The 26,627-nt window shown below is 33.6% G+C and overlaps 4 protein-coding genes and 1 pseudogene across 5 annotated transcripts; all 5 read right to left on the bottom strand.

Moving 5' to 3' along the window:
* Window positions 1-581: 581 nt before the first annotated feature.
* On the bottom strand, window positions 582-2,591 carry LOC132168600 (bidirectional sugar transporter SWEET17-like). Its single transcript, XM_059579594.1, has 6 exons — window positions 2,558-2,591; window positions 2,418-2,457; window positions 2,139-2,349; window positions 1,136-1,302; window positions 905-1,013; window positions 582-662 (listed from the first exon to the last, which is right to left on the bottom strand). The coding sequence occupies exons 1-6, from the start codon at window positions 2,589-2,591 to the stop codon at window positions 582-584; spliced, it is 642 nt and encodes a 213-aa protein (XP_059435577.1).
* Window positions 2,592-4,157: 1,566 nt separating this feature from the next.
* LOC132168598 (bidirectional sugar transporter SWEET17-like) lies at window positions 4,158-6,536 on the bottom strand (annotated as a pseudogene).
* Window positions 6,537-9,015: 2,479 nt separating this feature from the next.
* Window positions 9,016-11,207, bottom strand: LOC132171414 (bidirectional sugar transporter SWEET17-like). 2 transcript variants are annotated; one of them, XM_059582723.1, is made up of 7 exons: window positions 10,938-11,207; window positions 10,815-10,856; window positions 10,631-10,667; window positions 10,327-10,537; window positions 9,817-9,978; window positions 9,602-9,721; window positions 9,016-9,404 (listed from the first exon to the last, which is right to left on the bottom strand). In XM_059582723.1, exons 3-7 carry the CDS (start codon window positions 10,657-10,659, stop codon window positions 9,213-9,215), a joined length of 714 nt encoding a protein of 237 aa, XP_059438706.1. In that variant the 5' UTR covers window positions 10,660-10,667; window positions 10,815-10,856; window positions 10,938-11,207; the 3' UTR covers window positions 9,016-9,212. The 2 variants fall into 2 exon arrangements, with proteins under 2 accessions (XP_059438706.1, XP_059438705.1); XM_059582722.1 differs by lacking the exon at window positions 10,815-10,856.
* Window positions 11,208-15,516: 4,309 nt separating this feature from the next.
* On the bottom strand, window positions 15,517-17,389 carry LOC132172154 (bidirectional sugar transporter SWEET16-like). The gene is made up of 6 exons (XM_059583605.1): window positions 17,306-17,389; window positions 17,183-17,219; window positions 16,737-16,947; window positions 16,325-16,486; window positions 16,120-16,239; window positions 15,517-16,025 (listed from the first exon to the last, which is right to left on the bottom strand). The coding sequence occupies exons 1-6, from the start codon at window positions 17,337-17,339 to the stop codon at window positions 15,678-15,680; spliced, it is 912 nt and encodes a 303-aa protein (XP_059439588.1). The 5' UTR covers window positions 17,340-17,389; the 3' UTR covers window positions 15,517-15,677.
* Window positions 17,390-21,594: 4,205 nt separating this feature from the next.
* LOC132171956 (bidirectional sugar transporter SWEET16-like) lies at window positions 21,595-24,260 on the bottom strand. The gene is made up of 6 exons (XM_059583376.1): window positions 24,128-24,260; window positions 24,011-24,047; window positions 23,609-23,819; window positions 22,461-22,622; window positions 22,252-22,371; window positions 21,595-22,073 (listed from the first exon to the last, which is right to left on the bottom strand). The coding sequence occupies exons 1-6, from the start codon at window positions 24,165-24,167 to the stop codon at window positions 21,726-21,728; spliced, it is 918 nt and encodes a 305-aa protein (XP_059439359.1). The 5' UTR covers window positions 24,168-24,260; the 3' UTR covers window positions 21,595-21,725.
* Window positions 24,261-26,627: the final 2,367 nt, after the last annotated feature.

Genomic DNA, 26,627 nt, shown 5'->3' with positions numbered 1-26,627 from the left:
CATAATTTTTAAAAATATAATTAAGTATTTGGTAAAATATAGATGAGATATTATAATAGGGGCTGGGTTGATGTCCGTCAGGTTCATTTACAATGGCAACCCCACATTTAAGGTACCTTATTCCTACTTCCATATCTTGCTTTGACCCAGTAGGGGAAATCATACATTTATGGCAGATGGGTCTCTGTTGTACCATATTGTTTACACATGAGAAATACACTTTCTTTCGTATTACATTTCTCTAGTAAAAGGGTTTTATTGAATCTACTCAGCAGCCAAATTTTTTTTAACAATCTGTACACATGGTATAGGAACAAATGAAATGAAATGGCGAGTTCTAGATGTCTATCCTTAAAGGAGTGTAAGAGGGGAGGAGGCGCTAGCTAGTGTTGCGATTAATCCCCCAAATCTTGGGATATTATCTGGGAGGACGAGGGGAGAAGGGGCTGGTGTTGCGATTGATCCTCCAAGTCGGAGGAAGATGGGAGAAGGGACTGGTGTTGCGATTGATCCTCCAAGCCGTCGGAGGATGGGAGAAGGGGCTGGTGTTGCGATTGATCCTCCAAATGTTCGGATATAATCTAGGAGGGGTTGTCGGTCATGTATATTGCATATAGCATCAGTTGTGTTACTCCCAAAAGACACCCAATCACATTTGATACCTGCATGCAATTACTTGCCCGTCAATTCTTGTGTTGACTTAAACACGTATAATATTTAATTAAAATGCATGAGAGTTTGACGAAAACAAAGTTCAAACTTAAAACCTTTGTTTAATATCATGTAGTAAATCATAACTTATCCCATAAATTTAATTTTTAATTTATACTATATATATCAATCAGAAAATGAAATACAATTAAAGATGATGATGGCGGTGAGAATAATGAGCAGTACTACTTACTCCAAGGAATTTATCCTCCACAAGGACGGCATAGTAAGTCCAAATCCCTCTATTCAAGAACATGAAGAGGAGGGAAGGAAAGGCGTGTGCTCTACGATGTTCTACACATTGCAATTATATATATATAAAAATTATCAATAATTTAACAACTAGAACTCGGGAGAAGTCTATATATATATATATATATATATATATATCAGATGATCAAGAACATGGAGCAAGACAAAATTACTTTCTATGGCTGCCAGGGTAGAAGAATACATGAATATATTTAGGCCTACACACAAGAATCCTATGACATCAATCCGTGTATCTCCTTGCAACATAAAATGAGTAATCAAAATCGCTCCTCCAAGAAACCACACATCCAAAACCGCAGCAAATGCTGCTGTCTTTTCCTGAAAAGCAAATTGCATATGGTTGATGATTGTTGGGTCATAAATCAAACCATTAAATACCCGGTAATCCACGGCTCCAGCTTAATCATGGAAAGGCCCAGGCCCAGTAAGGACTCGGACAAACAAGTCCAAGACCTACATATCCGAGGCCCTTATATCCGAGACCCATGGGATCCGAGACCTTCCAGCCGAGACCCATGGGATCCAAGACCCTTGAGCTGAGACCATTAAGTTCGAGACTAACTCAGGACACATAGGTCTCGGCTACCAGGATAACTCGAGTATCTTAAAAGATACAGCCGTTAACAGATAAATGATCTCGTTTATTCAAAAGCTACCATATCTATTTAAAATGCAGATCAAATATATTATCCAACAATCATTTACAAATGTTCAAATCAAGTGATACATGCAACAACCAAATCTTATGATCTTGATCCCCTAAGATCTTGGAGAGGAGGATCACCCAAATCCCTTGTCAGTAACTGCATCGCAGAAACTCAGGGAATAGTGATTCACTGGTAGAGGGACTTCCACTACTTGATGCCTATAAATGACAGATGATCTCTCCATAAGAGAATAAGCGCAACTTTGCCATTAATTTCTTCCTTTGTTGCTCATTCTCTTTCCCATTTTGACTTAGGCATCGGAGTGTCCCCGCCGGCTCACCCCCGGTCTCTTCGATCCTTCTTTCTTCTTTGTTGTGCAGCCAAATCATTCGTGTGTTGGTCAACTCAAACTCGGCAGACGTGCCACGTCATCATCAGGAAAACTGTGTATCAACAATGATGATGATATAGACATTACAATGATGATGATGAGTAATTAACATATACACTCACCCTTCTAGGTGGAAATACAAGGAATAATCCGACATAGACAGCCTCCACAACAGCACCAATGCCATTAACAGTCACCACAAGCAGGCTATCAGTCTTTTCCAGTCCATAGTAAGTCCACAGTGCTGTATTCAGTAGCGTCAAAATGAAAGGAAGGCTATCAAAACCTTGTGTTGATCGACGCTCAACAATCCGCCGAAATGTTTTTCTGCAAAAATGTTTGAATTTCTCATTTCATTCCAAAACAAGAAATCTAAAGATTGATGTAATACTTACAAGAGAGAAATTATAAAGAGTAAAACTGATATGATGATGCCTGCAACAAAAGTATATGTGGAGGATCAAGGTACAACCCTAATTAACATGCATGAATGCCCACCAAAAAAATATGTGTGGAGGATGAAGTTGGCGATTACCTATAACTCCAACAACAAAACTCAGCTCAGCCATGTTAAACACACAGAAGGTTTTCCAACTTTTGCTTTGAATTTAAACTTCCTTGGCTTGAATTTCTAGTTCATATATATATAACTGCTATCTAACTGTTGATGCTGACTGTACCAGTCACGTGTACTTAGTTTGTTTTTTAAGTTAAGTTTGTTATTAAGCTTAGTTAACTGACTCTGTTTTACATTACTACTACTAAAACAGAGTATATAATGTAACTGCTTACTTTAGTAAGCTTTTGGAAATTTGTTTGTATAATGCTGGAGGCCCATTTTTCACAAATAGATTTTGCTTGTTTTTAGAACTGACTAATTTTTTTTTTTTTTTTTTTTTTGGGGCCATAAGAACAAATAGGAAATGAAGACTTGGTCAAAGGGCTTCTAGGCTAGGCTTGAATTTCTAGGATCCATCAATTTTTAATCAGCAAAAGGTTTTATAGAATCTACTAAACTCCCATGTGCTTTATAAGAGTTCAATTTGTTTTTTGTCCAGGGTATAAACGAGCAGAGCTTAAGCGAACTTTCCATGTTTAGGCTTGTCTCGTTTAAATTTTACTCGAGCGTAAGCTCAAGGGCGAGCCAAAAAAATCGAACTCGAGCTCATAATAAGCCGAGCGCGAACTTGCTCTTATATTTAATTTAAATTTTTTTTTTTAAAAAAAAAAACTTTAACTTCAAGTACTTTAAAACAGCTTAAGAAGCTAGTTTGCATATAGGCATTTGCTTAGCCTGACTAGTCGAGTATGGAGCCTAAGTTAATACAGCAAGGCGCTTGGTTTCAAAGAGAGAGGATATGCATCATTCTATAGATAAACAAACTTGGGGATTTGTGTTTTCTTAGCAATGTGGGATAAGTTAACAGCATGTATTGGGACAACGCCCCCTACAAAAAAATATTTTTTTAATGTCTCTCTCTCAATCTCCCTCACCAGTCATAGCGCATTTTTCACCTGAACTCTCATTTCCCACTCTTTCACTCTCACTCACCAGACAGGTAATGATAATGTTTGGGTCTGTTTGATTTATTCAATAGTTTCTGCCTTTCGCAATCCCCCTCAATAGTTTTTGCTTGATTCTTCTTCCTTTTGTTTGGGTAAGCTCTAATTGAATCGGGGTCTTTTTAATGATTGCTCTTTCTTTTTGATCACGAAGGGTCTAGAATTTTTCATTTTTTAATGCTTAAATATCAATGAGATTTATAATTAATTATGTGTTACTTAGTTTATATATATATACACACACGAGCTTATACGAGCTTGCTCACGAGCCTAACCGAGTCGAGCCGAACTTGCTTCGTTTAATATTCGAGCTAGCATTTATGTTCACAATCATGAAACGTTTCATTTAATAATCGAGTCGAGCATGAGCCGAGCTTATACGAGCAGATACTGAGCTCACTCGCAAGCGGCTTGCTCACTTAACACCCCTAGGTCCCACAATAGGAATAAAATCAGAAAATTAATTAAAAATATTAATGAATGAAAAATGATCTCAAATCTATTACAATATCTGCATTTATTAAGTAGCTAATTAATTAACAATATTTTTTACACATGATGTAGGAACAAATAAATGAATGAATGAAATAGCAACTTCTTCATCATCCAGGTACTAGACTTTTATCCTTAAGGAGTGAAAGAGGGCAAAAGGTGCTGGTGGTGTGATTGATCCTCCAAATCTTTGGATATTTTTTTGGGAGGACTTGGGATTCCTGTATTTTGCATATAGCACTAGGTCTAGTTGTGCTACTCCTAGAAGAAACCCAACCCCATTTGGTACCTGCAATATATAACTCCCCTGTCAATTTTTTCCTTTTTTTTTTTTTACAGAAAAAGGAACAAAAATCTAAAAACATGGAGAAGGCTGCATTTAGTATATATCATACAAAGTATTTCATCGGATTGAGTTAGAGAAATTTTTTTAACCCAATCTATTAAACTTATATCTGTCTATTTGAGAATTACATGCATTTTGAATAGGGTTAACATATGTTAATTCATAAGATTGATAACATACTATTTTTACATATATTTTTAAAAATGGTAAGCTATTAAAAAAAATTCATGTAAGAATCACGTACTCTTAAGAACAAATATTTAATTAATAGATGACTATCAAAGAATTTTCTTTAACTTAGGTTCCGTTTGTTTTAGCGTCGAATATTTTCTAACAACTATTTTCCATGTGTTCGATGTGATCAAAAACATTTTTGGTTTGTCCAAAAAATTCTATTTAAGACAGACCATATATTGATTCCACGGTTTGGTTGTGGAACTTTTTCTAGGATAAGTTGTCAATGAGGTGATAGGCATAGCTAGCTTCCGTTCAAATTATAATACAATATTTAGGATCTCATTAGAGTCTAAATCATATTTTTTCTGGTTAATTATTATCATCTCTGTTATGGATTATTGGCTTCCAAGATTAAACTTTAAAGCATATATTATATTGTCGGGCCATATATAGAACATGTTGAACCAATTTCTTTCCTACCTTGTTGAGATCTCACCTAATTAATTCAAGAGTCTTAGTTTAATAATATTATATCAGCCACTCACTTTTATGATTAATATCTGATGTGGGCAGCTCATACTATAATAGTGAATGCCTTGTCATAATTGAGAGAATTTCTAATCAAGGCAGCACGACTCTAGTTAGGTTATTACATAATATCTATGCTCAAATCTAATGAAAGCTCCACCATATATAATATATACCCAAAAAAATGGAACAATTAAGAAAAAAAAGAAAGAAAGAAAGAAAAATCTGCTACAGGCCATCCATGATATATCTATTAGAAGATCAAGATCAAGTTTTTGGTTTGAGCCAATGACACGGATTAAGGCTAATTAAGAATACCGTGTGAAAATAAGGTTTAAACTCAAGACTTTTATGTTGATATTATGTTAAAATTATCACTTATCTTATAAATTTAATCATTTAATTTTTAGTATAGCAATGAAAAAGAATTGCATGCTTGATTTGAAAGAAATTCGAAAAATTAATTTAATAACAGCATGAATGCTGTAGTTTAAGCAACGGTTAAGATTGAATATCTTAAAATCTCTCTTTATTTTCCCTCTTCTATTAAAAGCTTCTAAAAGTAAGACAACTTTGAAATTCAATCTTAATCGTTGCTTAAACTACAGCATACATGCTATTATTTAACAGCATGTAAGCCGAATCTCAAATAGATAAGCTATGCATTATCAGAAAATTAAATACAATTAAAGATGCTAACGATGATGTTGAGAATGAGTAGTATTACTTACTCCAATGAAGAAATCATTCACAAGGATGGCATAAATTGTCCAAATCCCTCCATTCAAGAACATGAAGAAGGAGAGAAGGAAAGGCATGTACTCCACGCTTTTAGCTGTCACCACCCTTTTCTACACATTGCACTATATATAAAATTCATCAATAATTTATAAATATATATATATATATATATATATCAGATGATCAAGAACATGGAGGAAGACAAAATTACTAACCATGGCTGCCAGGGGAGAAGCATACATGATTATATTAAGGCCTGCACACAAGAATCACATCGATCCGTGTATCTCCGTGCAACGTAAAACGAGTGATCAAAATTGCTCCTGCAAGAAACCCCACATCCAAAACAGCAACAAATGTGGCTGCCTGAAGAGAAATTAATCATGGCGGACAATTAATACCATAGCATACATGCATATGGTTGTTGATGATGATGATGAGGAGTAACATATACCCTCATCCTTGGAGGTGCAAATACAAGGAATAATGTAACGTAAACAATCTCCACAACAACACCAAAGCCATTAACAGTCGCCACGAGCAGGCCACCGGTCTTTGTGACTCCATAGTAAGTCCACAGTGCTGAATTCAGTAGCATGCAAATGTAAGGAAAGCTCTCAAATTCTTGTGTTGATCGATGCTTAACAATCCGCCAAAATGCTAACATAATTGTTCCAACCAATCTTTAAATTAGTCTCTATTAAAAATAAAAATAAAAATCAAATAAAAAATCAAATGGTTAACTAAGACTATCACATCAGCATTGTTAAGATAATATCAAAAAAAAAAAAAAAAAAAAAACTAGGGAATGGTTCATCTGTGGAAATTTTGGTGACGTGGCAAGTAAGAGAAATTTCAGATAAATATGTTAGTTGGGCTAGCTTCCATTCAAAGTAGAACCCGACCTGCAAGTCTATGTGCCGTTAATTCTTCATTCACCATAATCTCCATCTATACAATATGACCCATGCATCATGCATCATGCACCACATGCTGTTGCTAACTTGCTAATGTATGTATGTATGTTGCATCATAAGCCGACCCTGTTAAGCATTACAAATTAACCATACATGCATCATTGTGACACTGACATGCCACATCATGGCCCCATTACATTATTAACTATGTCTCAGTTGTCCTCGTCTACTTTGAATTTAATGATGTCTTTACCATTGGCAAGCCGTACGTTTGCAAAAGTAACGAATTAACGATGCTAGGCAAAGAGGAACAAAAACTTGGCAATACTAGCTGTTTTTTTTTTTTTTTTTAAGTATATTTTGACACATTTTTAGATAAATAAAATACTTTTTGATTTTTTTTATTAAATATATTAACTTTTTATTTATTAAGCTTATTAACACAATCTCAAACAAACTTTTATTTATTTTTGTAAGTCCAAACATGCTCTTAAGAATACCATCTTGGTCTACTTCACCATTACAAATGAGAATATAATTATTCTTCTAATAATGAAATAACACTCTTATGAAAGAAGGTTTTTTGGGAAAAAAAAAATTAGATCATAATCGATCCACCAACCACCTCTATCTGTGTAGATCATAATTTTTTTAATTTTTTTAAACTGAAATTTGTAGATTTTATTGATAAAAGCTTAAGAACATGAAACTCTTATAACACAGAGCATAAATGTTTGAAAAATTATAGCCAAATACTATGAGGTTATAAAGTTATAGATACAATTAAAAAATTCTTACAATTAAGTGCATATTTATAATTTCAAGCTTCCGCTAATCTATATACAACTACAATTATAAAACAGACCTGCTCCAAGCATATTAGAGTGTAAATCATAATCTTATAGTTGAATTATCCTTTATAATTTGCTAGGGAAAAAAAAACAATCGTTAAAGTGTCACGTGCAGTTCATTTATGGATCGCTACTTTCCCATGTCATTCCCTTAAATTAATTAAAAGTGGAAATAAATATGGAGGAACATAGCTCCTCCATAGCCTTTGATCTTGTCGGGTCAACTGATTTCGTCAGGTTGCTGTTGGTATGGCTTGCCATTGAGTAATAAATGTGAGAAATTTTTTATAGAATTTATCTGTTTAAATAAAATGGGTAGATTGTTTCAAATTTGCTCATGTAAGTGTGTCTTATGAGATTTTTTTTCATAATTTGAGCAATAAAATTGTTGAAAATCTTTATATGCTATATGTTAAGTTAGACCTTTTTCGATGTATTTTATTATAAAAAAAAAAGCCAGACTTTGAATGAGTATACTAAATACCCATTTGAGTATTGTTTGTTCTTAAATTGAATCAGGATTTTATTTCAATTGAAATAGAAAAAAAATTATTTTATAGATCTAATTGTATATATGATCATATGTTGTTATATTATTTAAAAATTGATTAAATACGAATAAATAAAATCTGAACTATGAAATAAATTATCTTTATTTCACTTGAAAGGAAGGGCATCATGTCTCTCAACCAAAAGTTTAGTTGCAAAGTTATTTTTCTATTTTTGACAATTTTTTATACTCATAAGTCATAAAGGTACAAGTACAAGCTCCGGAGGAATAAAAAAAAGGATGTTTATGTTGCACCCCACGAATTTATATCTCTCTAGTACTACATCTAGCTCATAAAAGGAAATGGAAGATAATTACATACAAAAGTTAAGGTTTTTTTTAGCGTTTTCTTGATCATAAGTAAAGAATGTTTTCAAAGATAAATATGATGGATTGTTGGGATTTTTTATTTTTTTAAAACAATATTTATGTAAAATCAAGAGAATACCAAAAAAAAAAGTAATAATAAGAGGAACGATAGCGTTCCTCATAATTACAATAGTAATGAACTTGAAGGGCCTAAAAAGTTTGTTTAAAGAAAAAAAATACTTGTTTAGTAGAAAATTAAAAGCGCTTTTAAGGGTTCAAAAAACCTAAAAATAGCTAAAACGCATTTTTAGCAAAAGCTAAAAAATGAAACTTTTGCTCAAAAGTACTTTTTGATAAAAACTCTATTTCTAAAACGCAATTCCAAACATCCTATTAGTCAGGTAAGCGGCCTAGAAGCTTTAATGATGTTGGAAAGAAATCTCAATTTTTCTATAAGCTGATTCTTTGTAAAAGCTCTTCTTTCATTGAACTTTATTATTATTATTATGTCTAAAGACATAAATAAAATTTTGATGTAATATTGAGTGACCGACAACTTGAAAATGTTGTTGTCTACTAGTCTAGGTCAACATACAATTATTGAAATTGAATGCTTCTTAGGAAGTGAAATTAACAGGGTTTTCGACAAGATAAGACAAATAAAGAGTGATTATACAAAAATTAAAAAATAACACTTTATCTGATAGCCTTTTCTCTTATTTACCATTAGTGGCTACTGTGGCTTCTTCAAGAGATCGGATGCCGCTGCCCGCGGCGGGGTTGAGCGGCTCATATTGCTGTTGATCCTCTAAATTGTCCAACACTTGCCTCGATGGCTTAGGTTTCCAATACATTGCATAAAGAATCAACTGAGCTGTTCCAAGAAAAAACCCTGTCCCATTTGGTATCTACAACAAAAACCATGCATTCATTCAATTTTATAGCGTTTATTTATATGCAGGGAATGTGAGACACTTTATATGCATGAAATTCATCTATCTGAATGTCTGAATAGACAGTCGGGCAGATAATTGTCGTGGATCGTTATCCGAATATAAAACCGTAACCTCGTGTCAAAAACAAAAATTGATTATGGGGAACTTACTCCAACAAACAAGTCTTTGGCGAGTAAGGCATAGGCAGTCCAAACTCCTCCATTCAAGAAAAAGATGAATGAGAGAAGGAAAGGCATGTATTCCACACTCTTTGTGGTCACCACCGTTTTCTACAAGCAATTTTACATTAAACGACAGGACAAAGTGAGGAGTAGAAGCAACAGTACTGCATGAAACACATGCAGTTTTAATATATTAATCTTACCATAGCTGAGAGAGGAGAAGCGTATGCAATCATACTGAAGATTACACAGAGTAAGCCTGCAACAGCAATCCTCATTTCTCCATGTAGCAGGAATTGAGTCAGCAAAACTGCTGCTGCTGGAAATCCCACATCCAAAATTGCAACTAGTATGGCAGTCCTAGCCTAACATATATACAATATATATCATTATTTGTGACATTTAATCGAAATTTTGGACTCCCTTTGCTTCGACATAAAATGTTTTTAGTTGGGCGTTTGGCTTGTACCAAAAATGAGTGAAAGCGAGAAATAGTCGGCAACTTCTAACAACCTCCGGCATAAGTTCGGCATAGCCCGATGATTTGAAAATAAGAAGCTCAAACTCGAAAAATAACTTACGATTTGAATGTTTTCTGTTTGACTATTATTTTCTATCGTACCAAACACCAAAAAATAGTTTTAAAAAACTATTTTACGACGAAACAAACATAGCATTAAAATCTATTTGTAGGGGGCAAAGAAGAAGCATACCTTCATTCTTGAAGGTGCCAAAAGTAAAAATATGATAAGAAAAATTATCTCGACAATAGCACCGAACATATTAACAGTGGCGACGAGCAAGCTATTGGGCTCAATAATTCCATAGTAAATCCAAAAGTATGCATTCAACAATTTGCAAATGTAAGGAAGGCTCTCAAATTCCTCAGTTGATCTACGCTTCACAATTCTCCAAAACGTTGGTCTGCAAATTAATTATAATCCAAAATATTCTTTTTTCACTCAGTTCCCACTAGAGATCACTAGTATTTAAACAGATCAAAAGGAGCTTACGTACGTGGGAGAAAGGTAGAGTAGCCCTGACATAATGTTGCCTGAAAAGAATACGAGCAAGAAAATCAAAAGAAGAACAAAAGAACAGATAAAAAAACATTTGTATGTAGAAAAACAGAGGTTTTGGTGCTTGATGAAGTATTATGTCTAATGAGTGTAAACAATTTCTAAGAGCGTTCGAGCTTTACCCGACTCGTATAGAGGAACGCTTTACACGGTGTCCTGAAAATCTGGTCGCCCCGGATATTCCGGTTATTTATTTATTGAAAAAACAAAACAGAGAAAAACAGAGATGATGGGTTGGAATTTACCTAGCACCCCAGTAAGGTAAACTAAGCTTATCATGCTGAGAAAGATGAATTTCAATCGAACAAAGGAACGTGATGATTGGATTCTGTAAAGGATCTGTTGAAGAGTGGGGCTTTTGATCAGACTCTTCAATTATCTTTGAATCTCCGACGACAGAATCATCCTCACTTCAGTTTGAGGCGTCAAAAGCTGAGTTGTTGCTACTCTGTTCTCTCTTGGAGCCTCACTTCTCATTTGGTGAGACTATTCTATCACTTAAAGTAAACAGATGATCATTGGGATTATCCCTGTTCACAAATGAAGCCTATCTCAGACTGTAATTATAGTGAGCTGAAAAGTTCAGTGTAACCACGTGGCACATCCTAATTGGAGACGAGCGAATGACCAAGAATTGCAGCTGTCGTGCCGTGCCGTTCTCTCACTCTCAGCATATTCCTTATTTCACATCTATTGTAAATAATATATATAATGTTAAATGAGAGTAACTTCGACCTGAAATCGGGTGTTTTGTATATTCAAATAGGAAGTAGATACATAAACTTAAAATATTAAAAATAATATAACTTTTTTTCCACTAAATATTTTTCATTCTCTTAACAAAATACATTATAGACAAAATACCCATTAACAAAACCATCATAATCATCGTCTTGATTGGTTTTGGAGACTCTGGTATCGAGAGCTCGGTGGTAGGTGAGGGGTTTAGTGGTGGGTGATGGGCGTTGAATTTGAATGAATAGAAAAGTCTATGGAAATGATTTGAATTAAAGATACCATGTTGTCATTGGTATTGTATTCAGTATTTTTATCTAATGTGTCAAATTTATATTGAAGATTGTAAAATGAGATTTTACTACACATTCTGATAGAAGGGTCTCTTATATTAAATTAGATTTTATAGATTTAATTGTGTATATAATATGATAATGTACATAATGAATAATTTGTTATATTATTTAAAATTTTTTAAATGATGATATATTATGTGCATCATTAAATCTAACAAAACAAAATTTGAACAGCTAGGATTCATTTCTCTTAATGCGTCAAAATGACCCATCCATGAGAGCATCTCCAACAGTATTTCTAACCTAGCTTTTTAGTTAAATTTAGCTATTTTGTTAACTTTTCTTGCTTCAATAGATACTGTAAAATAGAAAGTTTTCCTACTACTATACTGTTACAGTAAAGTTTTATATTTACAAGTTACAGTAACAACTTGTAAGTAATATTTTATTATATTTTCTCTTTCTTTCTATTTTTTTAATCTTTTCTCTCTTATTTTCTCTTTATCTCTTTTTATGGAAAATATAAGGAAATGATAAAAAACTAATAAAATAATACTGAAAAATAATATTTAATTATAATAGATAGTTAAAATAGATGTTCTTGTTGGAGTGTGTAGTGAAAAACTAATAGCTAAAATAAAAAAAATAAATAAAAAAATTATATTTTAAATAGTAAAATGAAAACTCTTGCTAGGGATGTTCTCAAGTACCAATCAAAAGTTCAAAGCAAAGGAAAGTTTGGTGCTTGATTTTTCATCATTCAATATTGGAATTTTTTGCAAGGTAACTTTCTTTCCCCCTCCCCAATAATTAATGTAATGAGTCGTGCGAGAGTAATACAATGTTTACTACAAATGATATTTAATAATTGGTAAAATGATTCAGATGTTAAATTTTTTATTTAATTATTTTATTAATTATTAATTTTCACATCAATTTTTAAATAATTTTGTAGCAAAAATTGTAGTATTCCAAATCCTCTTCATAATGCAATTTATGCTACTAGTAACACACTATCATGTGGAGAGCACATGATATGGAACTAATAATGCCATTTATGGTAAGTTTATAAATAAACAATTTGACTATATTCATCTAGAAAGACTAATTAATAATCACACTACTCATTCAAATGAGAAAATTCCTTTAAACCGGTTGGGATGAAAATCTTATGTATAAATTATGAATAAAAGATTCCAAGACAATGACCAAAGATGAGGCCCAAAACAGGATATATTCACGTACTGATAGAGACATGGGCATGATCCAATAGCTGGATTGATACTTTTCACTCATTTAAAATGTTTGAACACATGAGGATTGTCAGCGAAACGCTTTATTGTGGTAGTGGAAGAAATCAGCATCGGCCTCGAGCCGCCTTCCAAGGAGGAGATAGGCTTGCAAAAGAGGTAAAACTGTAAAAGGCGTTAGAAGCCTGCCGACTCTAGAGGGTTGGAGCATTTAGTCTCACCAAATTTTACTCACCAAAATAATTAACTCACTTTTTTAGAGCACTTCAACAACCTCACTATTTTAACAATCCACTTTCACGATTTTATTTAAATATTTGTTTTTTTTTTTTTAACTATAAAAGGAAGAGAGAGAAATGAAAAGCAAAAATGAAGAGAGATAAATGAGTCGTTTAATTAATAGGTGAGTGAACAATACTTTTTATATTTGGTGAGTACTGTTTATTTCATTATTTTTTTTGGTTAAAGTAGTAAGTCTATAACTGAAAGATAGTTTTAGTGAGGTTGCAAAGAGCGCTTTAAAGGGATTTCGACGCCCAAGTCAATATGGGGTGTGATGGAGAAATATGTGGTGAAGAAATAATATAATTGACAGTAAGAATAGAAATTTGTGTACCATAACTTTATATACTAACATATAAAGTGACTGGGAGAGAGGGGGAGAAAGTGACCGGCCAGGAGAGGGAGAAGGTGACCAGCCGGGAGGGCGAGATGTTGACCGGGCCAGGATGGGGAGGCCTTGGGCCGGTTAATCTGGTCCCTCCAAAAACGTTGTTTTCATCCAATGTTAACGTCATGCATTACCATTGATTTTTAATTTGAGAAATGTTATGTTTACCTAATATTTTACCAAGAGATGGGTAGTGAGAGAAATACTATGAGTACCAAAGAATAAGTTTCACATCATTTTAGTATTAATCTCTTAATAAAAAAATTTAGTACCCCTAGCATTTTTTATTTAACTACTATCCGACCCAAGAATTAATTCATCACATGCAGATGTGGAGAGTCCCCCAACCTGCCCTCTCCTGCGTTAGGTGGGTTGTGAGGGACCTCCCACCCCCGCAACTACTTCCTATCCCGCGGAAGTGGTCGTTGGGACCTTCACCTTTTTTTTTTTTTTTTTTTTTTTTTAATATTTTATGAAACAAGGATTTTTTTTTTCTACAATTCGTTTTTATTTTGTAATTTCATAACCACTACGTTGAAAAAACGACTGAAATTTGTAGTAAGTGATCATTTAGATTTATAAATTTATTTTGAAATCTCAGGAATTTATTTGTTACAGATTCAAAGGATATTGACTAATTAGTAATTTTCCTGATTTTTTAATTTTAGATATTACTTTATAAATGAGTTGGTCATCGAGACAAAGATTATTGGTGGCACATATATCCGAGAATACTCCTACTAAATAATGAGTCGTTATTTCCATAATGGAGAATCACCACATATGTCGCATTAGATTCTCATTGATACCCTGACGAAGCTGAGTCAGACTATAGCTCAATCAGACTTGAGAGAGTGTTTGCCGTTCCTATCATCTAGGCCTCTCTTGTGTGGTTTCCAATAAATAAGTGCTATTAGAGTTACACCCAAGTAAAATAACCATAAATGATCACTTAGCCTACCCTTTTCCAGAAATAATAATAATAATGATAATGAGTTGTTAGCCCAAATGGGTTAGGTGAGGACTCATTTGGGCTAACAACACGGGCAGTCACGGCTCAGCCCAGGAAAGCAAATTCATTGGTCACGTGAAACCAAACATAATATATATGTTGATTGAGGAATCTACGTCGGTGGAGCGTGAAATAGTGTCGTCGCTGTAGAGCTTCAAGATACTGAACAAATCTTCAGCTACATGAGGAAGAGAATCCGGCCATCTCTCTAACTCTAAGGTTTTTGCAGGGAAGGATGGAAATATGTATATATATATATATATAGAGAGAGAGAGAGAGAGAGCATCTTTTGGCTATGGGATCGATGATCTATATATAGTAGTAGGCAACAGGAAATTGTGATGGCCCAGTATTAATTATATATTGTTTTTGAAGTATTAAGAGCCAAAATTGTTAATTAGTGTAATAGATTTGGATTATTCGTTGTATCATTCATGCTTTTTGAAAAAATAAAGGTAGCAAGTGGGTGGCCTAAAAGATTCATGTTATTTTTGTTTCAATTGTTGGCCAAATTCTGGTTTTTACAATATATAACAGTACTCCTACTTTGTCTTTTTCTCTTTTGTCCACATAGTTTTTGGCTCCTCCTATTGTTGTTATTAATAATTATTAAGATTAATGTTATAAATTATATATTTTTTTTCTAATGTTGAGGTGATAGTCTGAATATTAATATGTTGATGTAACAGTCTCAACCAATCTAAAGAAAATATAAATTCGATATGCATATGTGATCTTCAAATTCAGACTACTACTTTACCGACTTTCAGAGATTAACTATGTTCTCGTACGTTTGATTTTGTCATTAAATATTTTTTAAAAAAAATCAACAATTATAAATATCACAAATGGGCAAGTGTCTGTCTTGTAGCATAAGTAAACAAGTTTAGTTTACTAATCATATCTAACACACTCTGTTTAACTATGATCCCCTGATACTTACAATACTGCAAACATCAAATACAAGGCCAAACTTGGAAAAACATGATTGAAATTGACGTTATGTACATGTTGCCTAGTAATCAAGGGTGAATCTTTTCTCCACTTTCAACATCATCTACATGGGCCCAATTAGAGTGCACTTCATATGGATTCAAAGAAGATGCCTTCAAGATTCTTTGGAAGCTGTACTGTCGGTTTACAGGCGGCTTTGGGAGGCTTCTTCCCTTGTCGAGGGTTAGATTTTTGAGGGCCTCTTCGTCATCCTCATGAAATCCTTGCATCTGGATGATTCCTTTGACAAGGTGTGCACATCCCTCTTCTTCCATTTTATCCGTTGATTTTGTTGAAATTATATTTGACTTGTTCTTGTAGACTGCGTACAGGATCAGCTGTGCTGACCCCAACAAAACGCCTACGCCGTTTGGTACCTGAAAATGTTTCGATAAAACATTTATGAAAAATGTTAAACATCTCAAATTTTTGTTTCAAAAGTTAGTTATCAAAGATGGATGGGGGACTTACACCAATAAAGAAGTCTTGGACAAGCACGGCATAAGCCGACCAAATGCCAGCATTAAGGAACAGAAAAAATGAGAGGAAAAAGGGCATGAATTCCACGCTCTTCGTCTTTATCACCAACCTCTGCCAAAATCAAACAATTTATATGCAAATTCTCATGAACAAATAACATATATAGTTTAATGGAGGAGATTAATGAAATAATTACCATGGCTGATAGAGGAGATGCATACATGCCAACGGTTAAGCCAGCACATAAAACTCCAACGAAGGTGAGCCGCACACTTCCATGGAGTGCCAGAAGAGTTACTGCAATTACTAACCCAAGAAAACCCACATTCAATATGCCCACCAACTTCGCTGTCTTTACCTGGTCAATACGTAGGAGAATGTAAGAAGGATGAAAGGAGGCATTTTCCATTTCTAAACTAAATTTTCCACCGACTAGACCTCTCTCTTGTCTGACTAGACCCTCTAGCTTGTTATTGGTTTACAACAAATAAGTGCTATCATGGCTATGCACATCCAGACAGAGTATTCACGGTTGCTCAACCCCTCATACCTTTTTTTAATTAGTAAAAAAAAAAATAGAGCTTTTTCTTTATATATATATTGAGTACCTTGAGATGGTTTGGAGCATAGATGAGAAAAAGAGTGACATATATGAACTGAAAGATGACACCGGCGCCATTCACCGTCCAGACAAGTAAACCGCCAGGCTTAAGAAGTCCATAAAACGTCCATAAACTTGTGCTGAGTAGAGTTGTTATATATGGAATGCTTTTGTAATTCTCTGTCGATTTCTTCTTCACCACCTGCAAAAACGTTTTTCTGAAAAAAGGAAAGAAAATAAAAACAACCATATTTTTAATCAATGAGATTTTTTGCTTAATTAACTAGCTATGGTGGTTATGTTGTGGAGGAACGAAAGTTCTGACCAAATAATCCATTTTGAAATAATCCATTTTAATTCAGCATATATATATATACACTCTATATCTTAATCAATAAAGAGATTTAGAAAGAACAATTGTTCTTTTGACATGCATATTGTCTCATCACTTACATGGGAGAAGCAAAAACCAGTATTGAAATTATGTTGCCTGTAAATAAAGAAACATATATAATGTGATAAGAAAAGAGAAGAGATTAAAAGAGGGTTTATGAGAGACAAAATAAATAGACAAACCAATAATGCCAATGATGATGCTCAGGGCAGCCATGGGAGTAGCTAGCTAGAGGCCGGAGCTGTTGAAGGAATAGTGATTCGGTGGTGATTGCATGCGAAAAATAAAAGAGCTTCAAGTTAGATCTTTTATATATAGATGTACGTGTTACACGTGTGTATCCATTGTGCAATATGTTTGGCGCGTTTACACTCATTTTACTTGTACCTATTTCTTCTTTAAGGCATGCGGTTCTGTGGACCACCCTCTCTTTCATGCATGTATGGGATTTTTGATAGTGTAACATTTCTTTTTGTTAAATACTAGAATCCTCTACAGCCTTTAAGATTACTATTAAAGAGTTTGTTGAATACTATATTTAATTATTATAAATCATGTAAAAGGTCGGCGGCTGGATATATATGATCTTATGGATTTATTTTACAAAAACCAGGGCTTTAATTATGAAGTACTCTAGCTCCCATAAAACGACTGGATTTTTTGAAAGTTATATTTAATTACTATAAATCATGATTGAGATTTCTTAAAATTTTCTTTAAATTTGAGATTTTTAAATTCTTAAATTATAGCTATTCATCTCATTTAAGTGTCTAAAATAAGCCATATTTCAGTATTTAATGAAAAAATTTAACGAGGAAGCTACCCTTAAAGAATTTAATAAGCCATATTTTCTTATTAAATGTTAAAACATAATTTATTTTAAACGCTTAAATGAAATGAACATCTATAATTTATGAATTTAAAAACCTTAAATTTAGAGAGAATTTTAATTTATCTCCATCCATAAACCATAAAAGGTCGGCGGCTGGATTTACTTTACAAATACCTAGGGCATTATGAACTCTAGCTCCCATAAAACGAGAGGAAGATTGGTGGTTAGTACTTTGTGAGATCCAACTACTTTTTACTTTATGATATTGATTGCCATTTCCGTCAAAAGTAGGGGTTTGATGGCCACTTTGAGATGTCCACGAAAGCTAGCTCCACTATTGTAGACAGATCTTTCAACCTAACTATGGTGGGGAAGGTGAGGTTGGGGATGACAAATGAGAGAATATCATCACCCTTTTTCCCTCTTCTATATCTTCTCCACAAGTAGCGGGGCTGCCTATTGTATATACTATTTGTACGATGAATTAATGGTAGACCCCTCAACTATTAATTTATAGGAGAATAAAATTATGGACAAATTATTGATAACAAATTATTTTTCTATCTTACAAATTAACTATTTGATTTGTGGACTTATTTGGACCCATAAATTCAATGATTGATCTATATTGAATTTGTAAGATGATATTGATAAAGTATGAGAAAAATATTGACGTGAATCATTTATCGATTCATATGAGTCTACAAATCTAATGATTAATCTATTAAATTGATAGAATGATATAAAAAAAGAAAAGAATCAGATAATATTGACGTGAATCATTTCTCAATTACTGTTAAGTCTCAAACTATTCTCAATATATAGCTCATCGGAATTTAATAGCCAAAAATAGCTAAAGCATTCTCAAACAACAAGAGCCGTGTCCAAATTGAGAAAATATGTTGTACAACCCGGCATAAGATCCTCGATCCTCCTAAAAGATCACCTATGGCTTATTACGGAAAGCAAGGCATATGCATGGCATCTATAAAAGTTTCGAGCATGTTACTCATCCATTATTATTATTAAAGTTTGAAGGATGCATGTTATACATAGGCAATGAAAATCTTGAGAAAGATTTTTTGTTATTTCGAGTGATGATTTAATATAGAGTAAATATTTTATGTTTGAATATTGTTTTTGTCAATTTGATCGCTATTAAAATATAAAATAAATAATTAAATTTATTTATTCTTATAAGCTTAATCTTTTAAGATAAATAGTTGTATCTATTAATTTACCCATTTCATGCATTATCAAACTTTCATAAAAATCACATAAGCCCAAAGCATTTATTTAATAAAATAACATGACATAATGCAACTAAAACTACTAGTGATTCCCAAGGCTCAGTAGCTAGGCTATGTTCCAAACTAATTAAGTATGTTACTTTTTTTTTTTAAAAAAAAAAAATGAATAACCACGGTTGTGGTTAGGAGGGATAATATTTGTTGGATTTTCTGTCGTAGCAATTTCATCATTGTGATATCACCTTGTTGTACAGCCTTTCTATGAAAATGATATCCGACATTCAATATGCTTGGTCTTATCATGATACTTTTTATTTTTTGTCAAATGTATTGTGCTCGGACTATCATAGAACACAACAATCTCATCATGTTGCAAATTAACCCTAATCACAACCAGACCTCTCAACTAAATTGCTTATTTCACTGCCTCTATAATTACCATCTACTACCTTCGTGGTAGAAAAAGCAATTTGTCGGATGTAATGTTGCTTTCTAACAAATGGCATAGCTCAAGAAAGTGAAAACATAACTTGTAAGAAACTCCTCTTATCTATCCAAATTACCAACATAATATGAATCGACAAACATTAGAGCCAAAATATCTTTAGTTTTGTCATAGAACAAACCAACATTTGTAGTGGCTTGTAAATATTGAAGTATATCCGTTTTACTTTCGGCCAATATACCTTGTTAGAATTGACCATGTAGCAACTATCAACAATGACCGCATGCACCTTTTTTTTTAAGTCAAGAAAATTGTCCACCAATAAATACTTGACACCTTCATCATGTAGGGGATAAAATCATGTTGAAGTTGGTTGGATATAGTTATTTATTCTTTTTATGCAACGATTTTAACATGAATCATGACTCGTATATATATATATATATCTTCTAGGATTCACTGAACTTCCTTTGTCTTTTCAAACCATAGTTTAAAAAGATAGTAAATTTATGAGGACTATTGTTTTGGATGACTCCGGCCCTCTGAATATTGTTCCCATAATTGACTTTATATGGTTTATAGAAGAGAGGAGAAGCATGAAAAAGCCTTCAGAATCTTTGAGGCGTTTCTTCTTCTCGACCTGATCTTGGGTGGGTCCTGGCCCACTGGGTCAACATTGTTATCGTTTTTTCCTGCATATGGAATTCACAAACACTCTGCATCATGTTTAAGGGATGCCAATGAAGATATTCATAAATGCAAACATAATTAAAAGGGGTAGTTAATTTAGAGTTTATTCATATGATTTAGAGCTTGTTTAGAATTGCGCTTGCAAAATAAAGTTTTAAAGTAAAAAAAAATGCATTTTGGCCATTTTTTTTTTGGCTTTTTGGACTTTTAAAAGTACTTTCATTTTTTTTTACTAAACAAATATTTTTTTTCTTCAAATGGACTTTTTGAATGTTAAACGCACTTGTAGGCCTCTCAAACGCACTCCCAAACAGACCCTTATTTTCTTTTCAAAATGTTCATTGGGTTTTCATAGACGACAAATTTGATCTATATGCTTTTTACGAAGGGGTGGTTATCGGTCATATCAGTCCGGTTTTGGGGTTTTTAGTTACCGACTGATAAGGGTTTATACCAAAAATTATGGATTAATCGATAATCGGTTTTTAGTTAACAAATTTGAAATTAACGAATATTATCTGACTCAAGCTTGTAGATTTCTTCAGCTTCAATATCAGGCAAGAGTGACTCACCATACTCAGAAATGGGAGAATATCTCAATCAATTCTGACAACAAATAAGAGCTTCCACTGTTTTACCTTTATCAAAAATACAATTCTCCCATCAATTTGCGTCTAAAGTAAACTAATGAAATTTTTGTAACGCGTACAAAAAGTCATATAAGATGTTGAAAATAATATTGCTATAAATATACATGATTGACACGTACATCAACATATCCTTAATATATATATATAAAAGTAAAGAAAAAAAAAGAAGAAGGAGGTGGCAGTGGAAAAAATCTCCGTTGCTAGTTGTGGTGGAGCCAGCTTCTTGGTGATCCGCCTCCACTCTTGCGGAGGTAGTTACGGGGTGGGGTGTCCCCTACAACCTGCCCTCTCAGCGACTACCTCCTTCTAACCTGCGAAGGTGGTCGCTAAGACTTCCATTCTTAATTATTATACAATTCTTGCTTATTAGAAGATGAAATTATAATTTTATAATGACTACGTTGGAAAAACCACTGAAATTTGTACAGAGAGGTCATTTTATTACGGATGCGCGCATTCTATTTGGATTTGTAAATTTATTTTGAAATTTAAGGGATTTATTTGTTACAAATTCAAACGATATTGATCACTAATTAATTAATTAATTTTATTTTTATTTTTAGATAATTCTTATAAATGAATTGATCATGGAGACAAAAGAGTATTTGTCGTAAATGATATATCTTCCAACATAATAATTGGTAAAATGATTATTTACAATAATACTGCAAACATCAAATACATGCAAGGCCAAACTTGGAAAAACATGATTGAAATTAACGTTAATTACGTACATCAAGGGTGAATCTTTTCTCCATTTTCAAGATCATCTACATGGGCCCAATTAGAGTGCACTTCATATGGATTCAAAGAAGATGTCTTCAAGAGTCTTTGGAAGCTGTACTGTCTGTTTACAGGCGGCTTTGGGAGGCTTGTCCCCTTGTTGAGGCTTCGATTTTTGAGGGCCTCTTGGTCATCCTCATGAAATGCTTGCATCTGGATGATTCCTTTGACAAGGTGTGCAGAGCCTTCTTCTTCCATTTTCTCTGTTGATTTTGTTGAAATTATATTTGACTTGTTCTTGTAGACTGCGTACAGTATCAGCTGTGCTGACCCCAACAAAACGCCTGCAGCATTTGGTACCTGAAAATGTTTCGATAAAATATTTATGAAAAATGCTAAACATTTCAAATTTTTGTTTTAAAAATTAGTTCTTAAATGATGTGTCACCATCCCATAAGTTAGTGACCAATCATATATATATATATATATATATATATATAGATATAGATATAGTGCGGAGATGGAAGGGGGGACTTACACCAATAAAGAAGTCTTGGACAAGCACGGCATAAGCAGACCAAATGCCAGCATTAAGGAACAGGAAAAATGAGAGGAAAAAGGGCATGTACTCCACGCTCTTCGTTTTTATCACCGATCTCTGCCAAAATCAAACAATTTTTATATATGCAAATTCACATGAACAAATCAATAATATAGTTTAATGAAGGAGAATAATGAAATAATTACCATGGCTGAAAGAGGAGATGCATACATGCCAACGGTTAAGCCAGCACATAAAACTCCAACGAAGGTGAGCCGCACACTTCCATGGAGGGCCAAAAGAGTTACTGCAATTACTAACCCAAGAAAACCCACATTCAATATGCCCACCAGCTTCGCCGTCTTTACCTGATCATCAATACCATTCCCAATTTTCTCTTTCAATCAAATGGAAAATGGACATTCAATTCATACAATATATATATAATTTCTTTCTTCACATATCTAATTCTGAAGTACGTATTAGTGTTTTTGCAACGTTGGTATCCCAAGTATTTTTTCCTTTTAATTATACCAATTTTTGTTAAAATGCCCAAAATGCCCCATATTTAAAAATAAATGGAAATTATGGTGACCCACAACGTGGCCGTAGAGCCGTGGGTCACCGGGATTTTTACTTTTTTTTTTTTTTGAATTTTCACTTAAAAAGGGTTATTTTGGACATTTTAACCAATAAAGTGGTAAAATTAAAGGGAGAAAAATTTTGGGATACTACCATTATAAAAATTAAAAGTTTGAAGTTATGATTGCAAAAAACACCGATGATGCTTAGGGGGTAATGAAATTTCCCCACAAAAATAATTTCAAGGTATACATGCATGTAAATCTATTAGGCTTTATACATAGTTACATACATATATATGAATGTATTATATAAAGCCTAAAATGGTACAAAGTCAAATCTTCGATATAATTAACAAAAATGATATAAGATAAGGGTAATTAAAGATAATATATTATTTGGACGCAATTTCTGAACTAAATTAGGCTAAAAAATAGGTAGGATCGGCAGGAATTCTACTATATACATTAACTTATTTGATGTGAAAGCAAAGAGAGCTTTAATTAATATTAGTCATTTTGAGACGTGATGTTTTAATGGGGTTGAGTCACGGTATAGCTCAACCGAACTTGAAGGAGTAACTGAAATTTTTCACTGATTAGACTTCTCTTGTCTGACTAAACCTGTTTAAATTATTATTGGTTTCCAACGAATAAGTGCTATTATGGTCATGCTAGACAGTTGCTACTGATCAATCTCTCATACCGTTTTTTAATTAATAAAAAAAAAGAGCTTTTTATTATTATTATATATATATATATATTGAGAGTACCTTGAGATGGTTTGGAGCATAGATGAGAAAAAGAGTGACATATATGGACTGAAAGACGACACCGGCGCCATTCACCGTTGAGATTAGTAAACCGCCAGGCTTAAGGAGTCCATAAAAGGTCCATAAACTTGTGCTGAGTAGTGTTGTTATATATGGAATGCTTTCGTAATTCTCTGTCGATTTCTTCTTCACCACCTGCAAAAACGTTTTTCTGGAAAAAGGAAGAACAAAACAAGCATATTTTTACATCAATGAGGTTTTTTGCTTAATTAACTAGCTAGCTAGCTAGTGATTATGTTCATGACTTTGTGGAGGAACAAAAGATCTGAGCAAAAAATCTATAAAGAGAACAATAAAGAGATTTAGAAAGAACAATTGTTCTTTTGACATGGTCTCACTTACATGGGAGAAGAAAAAACCAGTATTGAAATTATGTTGCCTGAAAATGAAGAAACAAATGTAATATTATATTTGATAAGAAAAGAGAACAAATTAAAAGAGAGTTTGTGGGAGACAAACCAATAATGCCAATGGTGAAGCTCAAGGAAGCTGCAGCCATGGAAGGAGTAGCTAGATCGAGGAGCTGTTGAAGGAATATTGAAGCAGTGGTGATCGATGGGTTTTGGAGGTAATTAATAAGGTTGCATGTGAAGAGTGAAGAAGAATAAAAGAGGACGTGTACTATCTTGAAGCTAGATATTTTATATATAGATGTACGTGTTACATTTGTATCTATTCTGCAATATGTTTGCCACGTTTACAATCAATTTACTTGTACCTTGCTATCGATCTCTTTTGTTTTATAAAGGCATTTACGTGGTCCTCTCTTTCTCTTTCAAAATAAAGATATTATCATGAAACATACAAGAGCTGGGTGCTGGAGATGTTTGTTAGTTCTTGTGTTGATTTAATTCAGTTCTAAAATATAGATGTTATTATTTACAGACTCAAACACTGATATAGAATGCTCAGAATCCAATCACCACCATTCATAATGTAGATTCATGTGTTATGAACGTTCCTACAAAATTTCAGCTCAATCGGACCACAAACGCTCATCGATTGGAGCTGTTGATCAAGGCTGGACAGCATTTTCAAAATGTTGTTTCACCCATTGCATGCCCTGTCCGGACAGGCCTTCCCCGGGTCCGGACTACATTTCTAGAAACTCTATTTTTGCTCCGCAAGGCCCTGTCCGGACAACCCATTAACCTTTCCGGACACCCCGTAAGTTTTAGGCCCAAAAACGTGATTTTAAGTGGGTTAGGTCTATGGTTTTATCGGGGGTATATATACATCATTATAGAAGAGAGAGACACGAATTTTCAACCCCAGAGAGTTCGTGTGAGGCTGTGCTTGAGTAATTATTTTGTTGTGAGCCAAATTGATTCCTCTTAGAGGATTTTTGTTAGTTTTGATTGTGTGTTTAATTGAAGTCTATCGGAATGGTTCGATAAAGGAGAATCACGTTGAAGAAGATTGTGAGCCAAATTGATTCCTCTTAGAGGATTTTTGTTAGTTTTGATTGTGTGCTTAATTGAAGTCTATCGGAATGGTTCGATAAAGGAGAATCACGTTGAAGAAGATTGTGAGTGAGGAGACAAGTTGGAGGCTTGTCGATCTTACAGAGTCAAGGTCTTGCAAAGGGTTGTAAGTGTTCCTAGTGTATGTAATCTCTGGATAATCTTTTGATAGTGATTTCCTGGCTTTGGCTGCCCAGAGAGGTTTTACTTTTAAAAAGTTTTGTAAAAGGTTTCTTCTTCGTCACCAAAATCTTTGTGTATGACTGTTTATATTTTGGTGATTGTTTGCTTTGATAAATATCCGTTAATTCCGCATAAAATTGTGATATTTATCTGTTTAGAGTTTTTCAATTGGTATCAGAGTGGGTTCACTCCGTAAAGGATTAAATTTCTGAGTGTGATCTTTGTTTCTTGTTTAAGATGTCTCAAACCCTTAACACTGTGCATAATTTTGATGGATCAAACTATGGCTATTGGAAGTCCCGTATGAGATTTTTCTTAAAATCTATAGACGTTTGGCATGTCATTGAATCTGGATTTAAAGCTCCAAATAAGTCGACAGCTGAATGGTCTAATGTTGAAAAACAAACCCATATGGCGAATGACAAAGCTATGAATGCTCTATGCTTGGCAATTTCACAAACTGAGTTCTCCAGAATTTCAAATTGTGATAGTGCCAAAGATGCATGAGAGATCTTAGAAACTACTTATAAAGGAAAAAATCTTGTTAAAGCTTCAAAACTTCAAATGTTAGTTTCTAAGTTTGAGGAAATTAAAATGTTAGAGGATGAGGCATTTAATGATTTCTTTGGTAAACTTAATGAAATTAGAAATTCCATGATAAATCTAGGAAAGAAAGTTTTTGACACTAAGATTAATAGAAAGGTCATGAAATCACTCCCTAAAAGATTCAGAATGAATGTAACAGCCATTGAGTCATGCACTAATCTGGAAACCATGAGGATAGAAGAGTTAGTTGGTGCCCTTTAGACTTATGAGTTTTCTTTGCCTCAACCTAGGAAAAATAAGGATCTTGCCCTTAGAACTCTTAGGAAGAACTCTGATGAGGAATCACTAGATGATGAGTAGCTTGCCTTGATAGCTAAAAAGTTTTATAAGAATGAACATAGAATTTTCAAGAGGTTTGGAAAACAAAAAGGAAGTACTCAAGAAAGAAATGAAAGAGACCCATGTGGTCCAAAATGTTATGAGTGTTCTGGCTATGGTCATGTTCGCAATAATTGTGCTAATCTCAAGAGAAATAAGCTAAAAGACCAAAAAGCCTTCAATATTACCTTGAGTGACACCGATGAGGAAGAAACTCCTAATTATATGGCTTTTGTTGCATCCTATGATTCTGATGATTCTAATCAATCAGATGTTCAATCTGCCTCTGATAATGAATCAAACAGGGTTAATGATCTTCAAAACTCCTTTAGCAATTTAATGGAAAAGTTTTCTATGCTTAGAAATACTAACTCGAAAATTATTAAGGA

The sequence above is a fragment of the Corylus avellana genome, chromosome ca2, assembly GCF_901000735.1.
Source record: "Corylus avellana chromosome ca2, CavTom2PMs-1.0".
NCBI lineage: Eukaryota > Viridiplantae > Streptophyta > Magnoliopsida > Fagales > Betulaceae > Corylus > Corylus avellana.
This window is presented reverse-complemented; position numbering and strand designations above follow the sequence as displayed.

Bases quoted from the DNA above. Each gene is read 5' to 3' on its own strand.
- LOC132171414 (XM_059582722.1), bottom strand. From the start codon at position 10,971: ATGATAAGCTTAGTTTACCTTACTGGGGTGCTAG. The intron at 10,668-10,937 runs GTAAATTCCAAC...TATTCTTTTCAG, and splicing joins TTACCTTACTGGGGTGCTAG to GCAACATTATGTCAGGGCTA. The intron at 10,538-10,630 runs GTACGTAAGCTC...ATTAATTTGCAG, and splicing joins CTACTCTACCTTTCTCCCAC to ACCAACGTTTTGGAGAATTG.
- LOC132171956 (XM_059583376.1), bottom strand. From the start codon at position 24,167: ATGGCTGCAGCTTCCTTGAGCTTCACCATTGGCATTATTG. The intron at 24,048-24,127 runs GTTTGTCTCCCA...CTTCATTTTCAG, and splicing joins CTTCACCATTGGCATTATTG to GCAACATAATTTCAATACTG. The intron at 23,820-24,010 runs GTAAGTGAGACC...TCCTTTTTCCAG, and splicing joins CTGGTTTTTTCTTCTCCCAT to AAAAACGTTTTTGCAGGTGG.
- LOC132172154 (XM_059583605.1), bottom strand. From the start codon at position 17,339: ATGGCTGCCCTGAGCATCATCATTGGCATTATTG. The intron at 16,240-16,324 runs GTAATTATTTCA...TGATTTTGGCAG, and splicing joins CATCTCCTCTATCAGCCATG to AGGTTGGTGATAAAGACGAA. The intron at 16,026-16,119 runs GTAAGTCCCCCA...AAACATTTTCAG, and splicing joins TCCAAGACTTCTTTATTGGT to GTACCAAACGGCGTAGGCGT.
- LOC132168600 (XM_059579594.1), bottom strand. From the start codon at position 2,591: ATGGCTGAGCTGAGTTTTGTTGTTGGAGTTATAG. The intron at 2,350-2,417 runs GTAAGTATTACA...ACATTTTTGCAG, and splicing joins CTCTTTATAATTTCTCTCTT to AAAAACATTTCGGCGGATTG. The intron at 1,014-1,135 runs TAATTTTGTCTT...TATATAATTGCA, and splicing joins ACCCTGGCAGCCATAGAAAG to ATGTGTAGAACATCGTAGAG.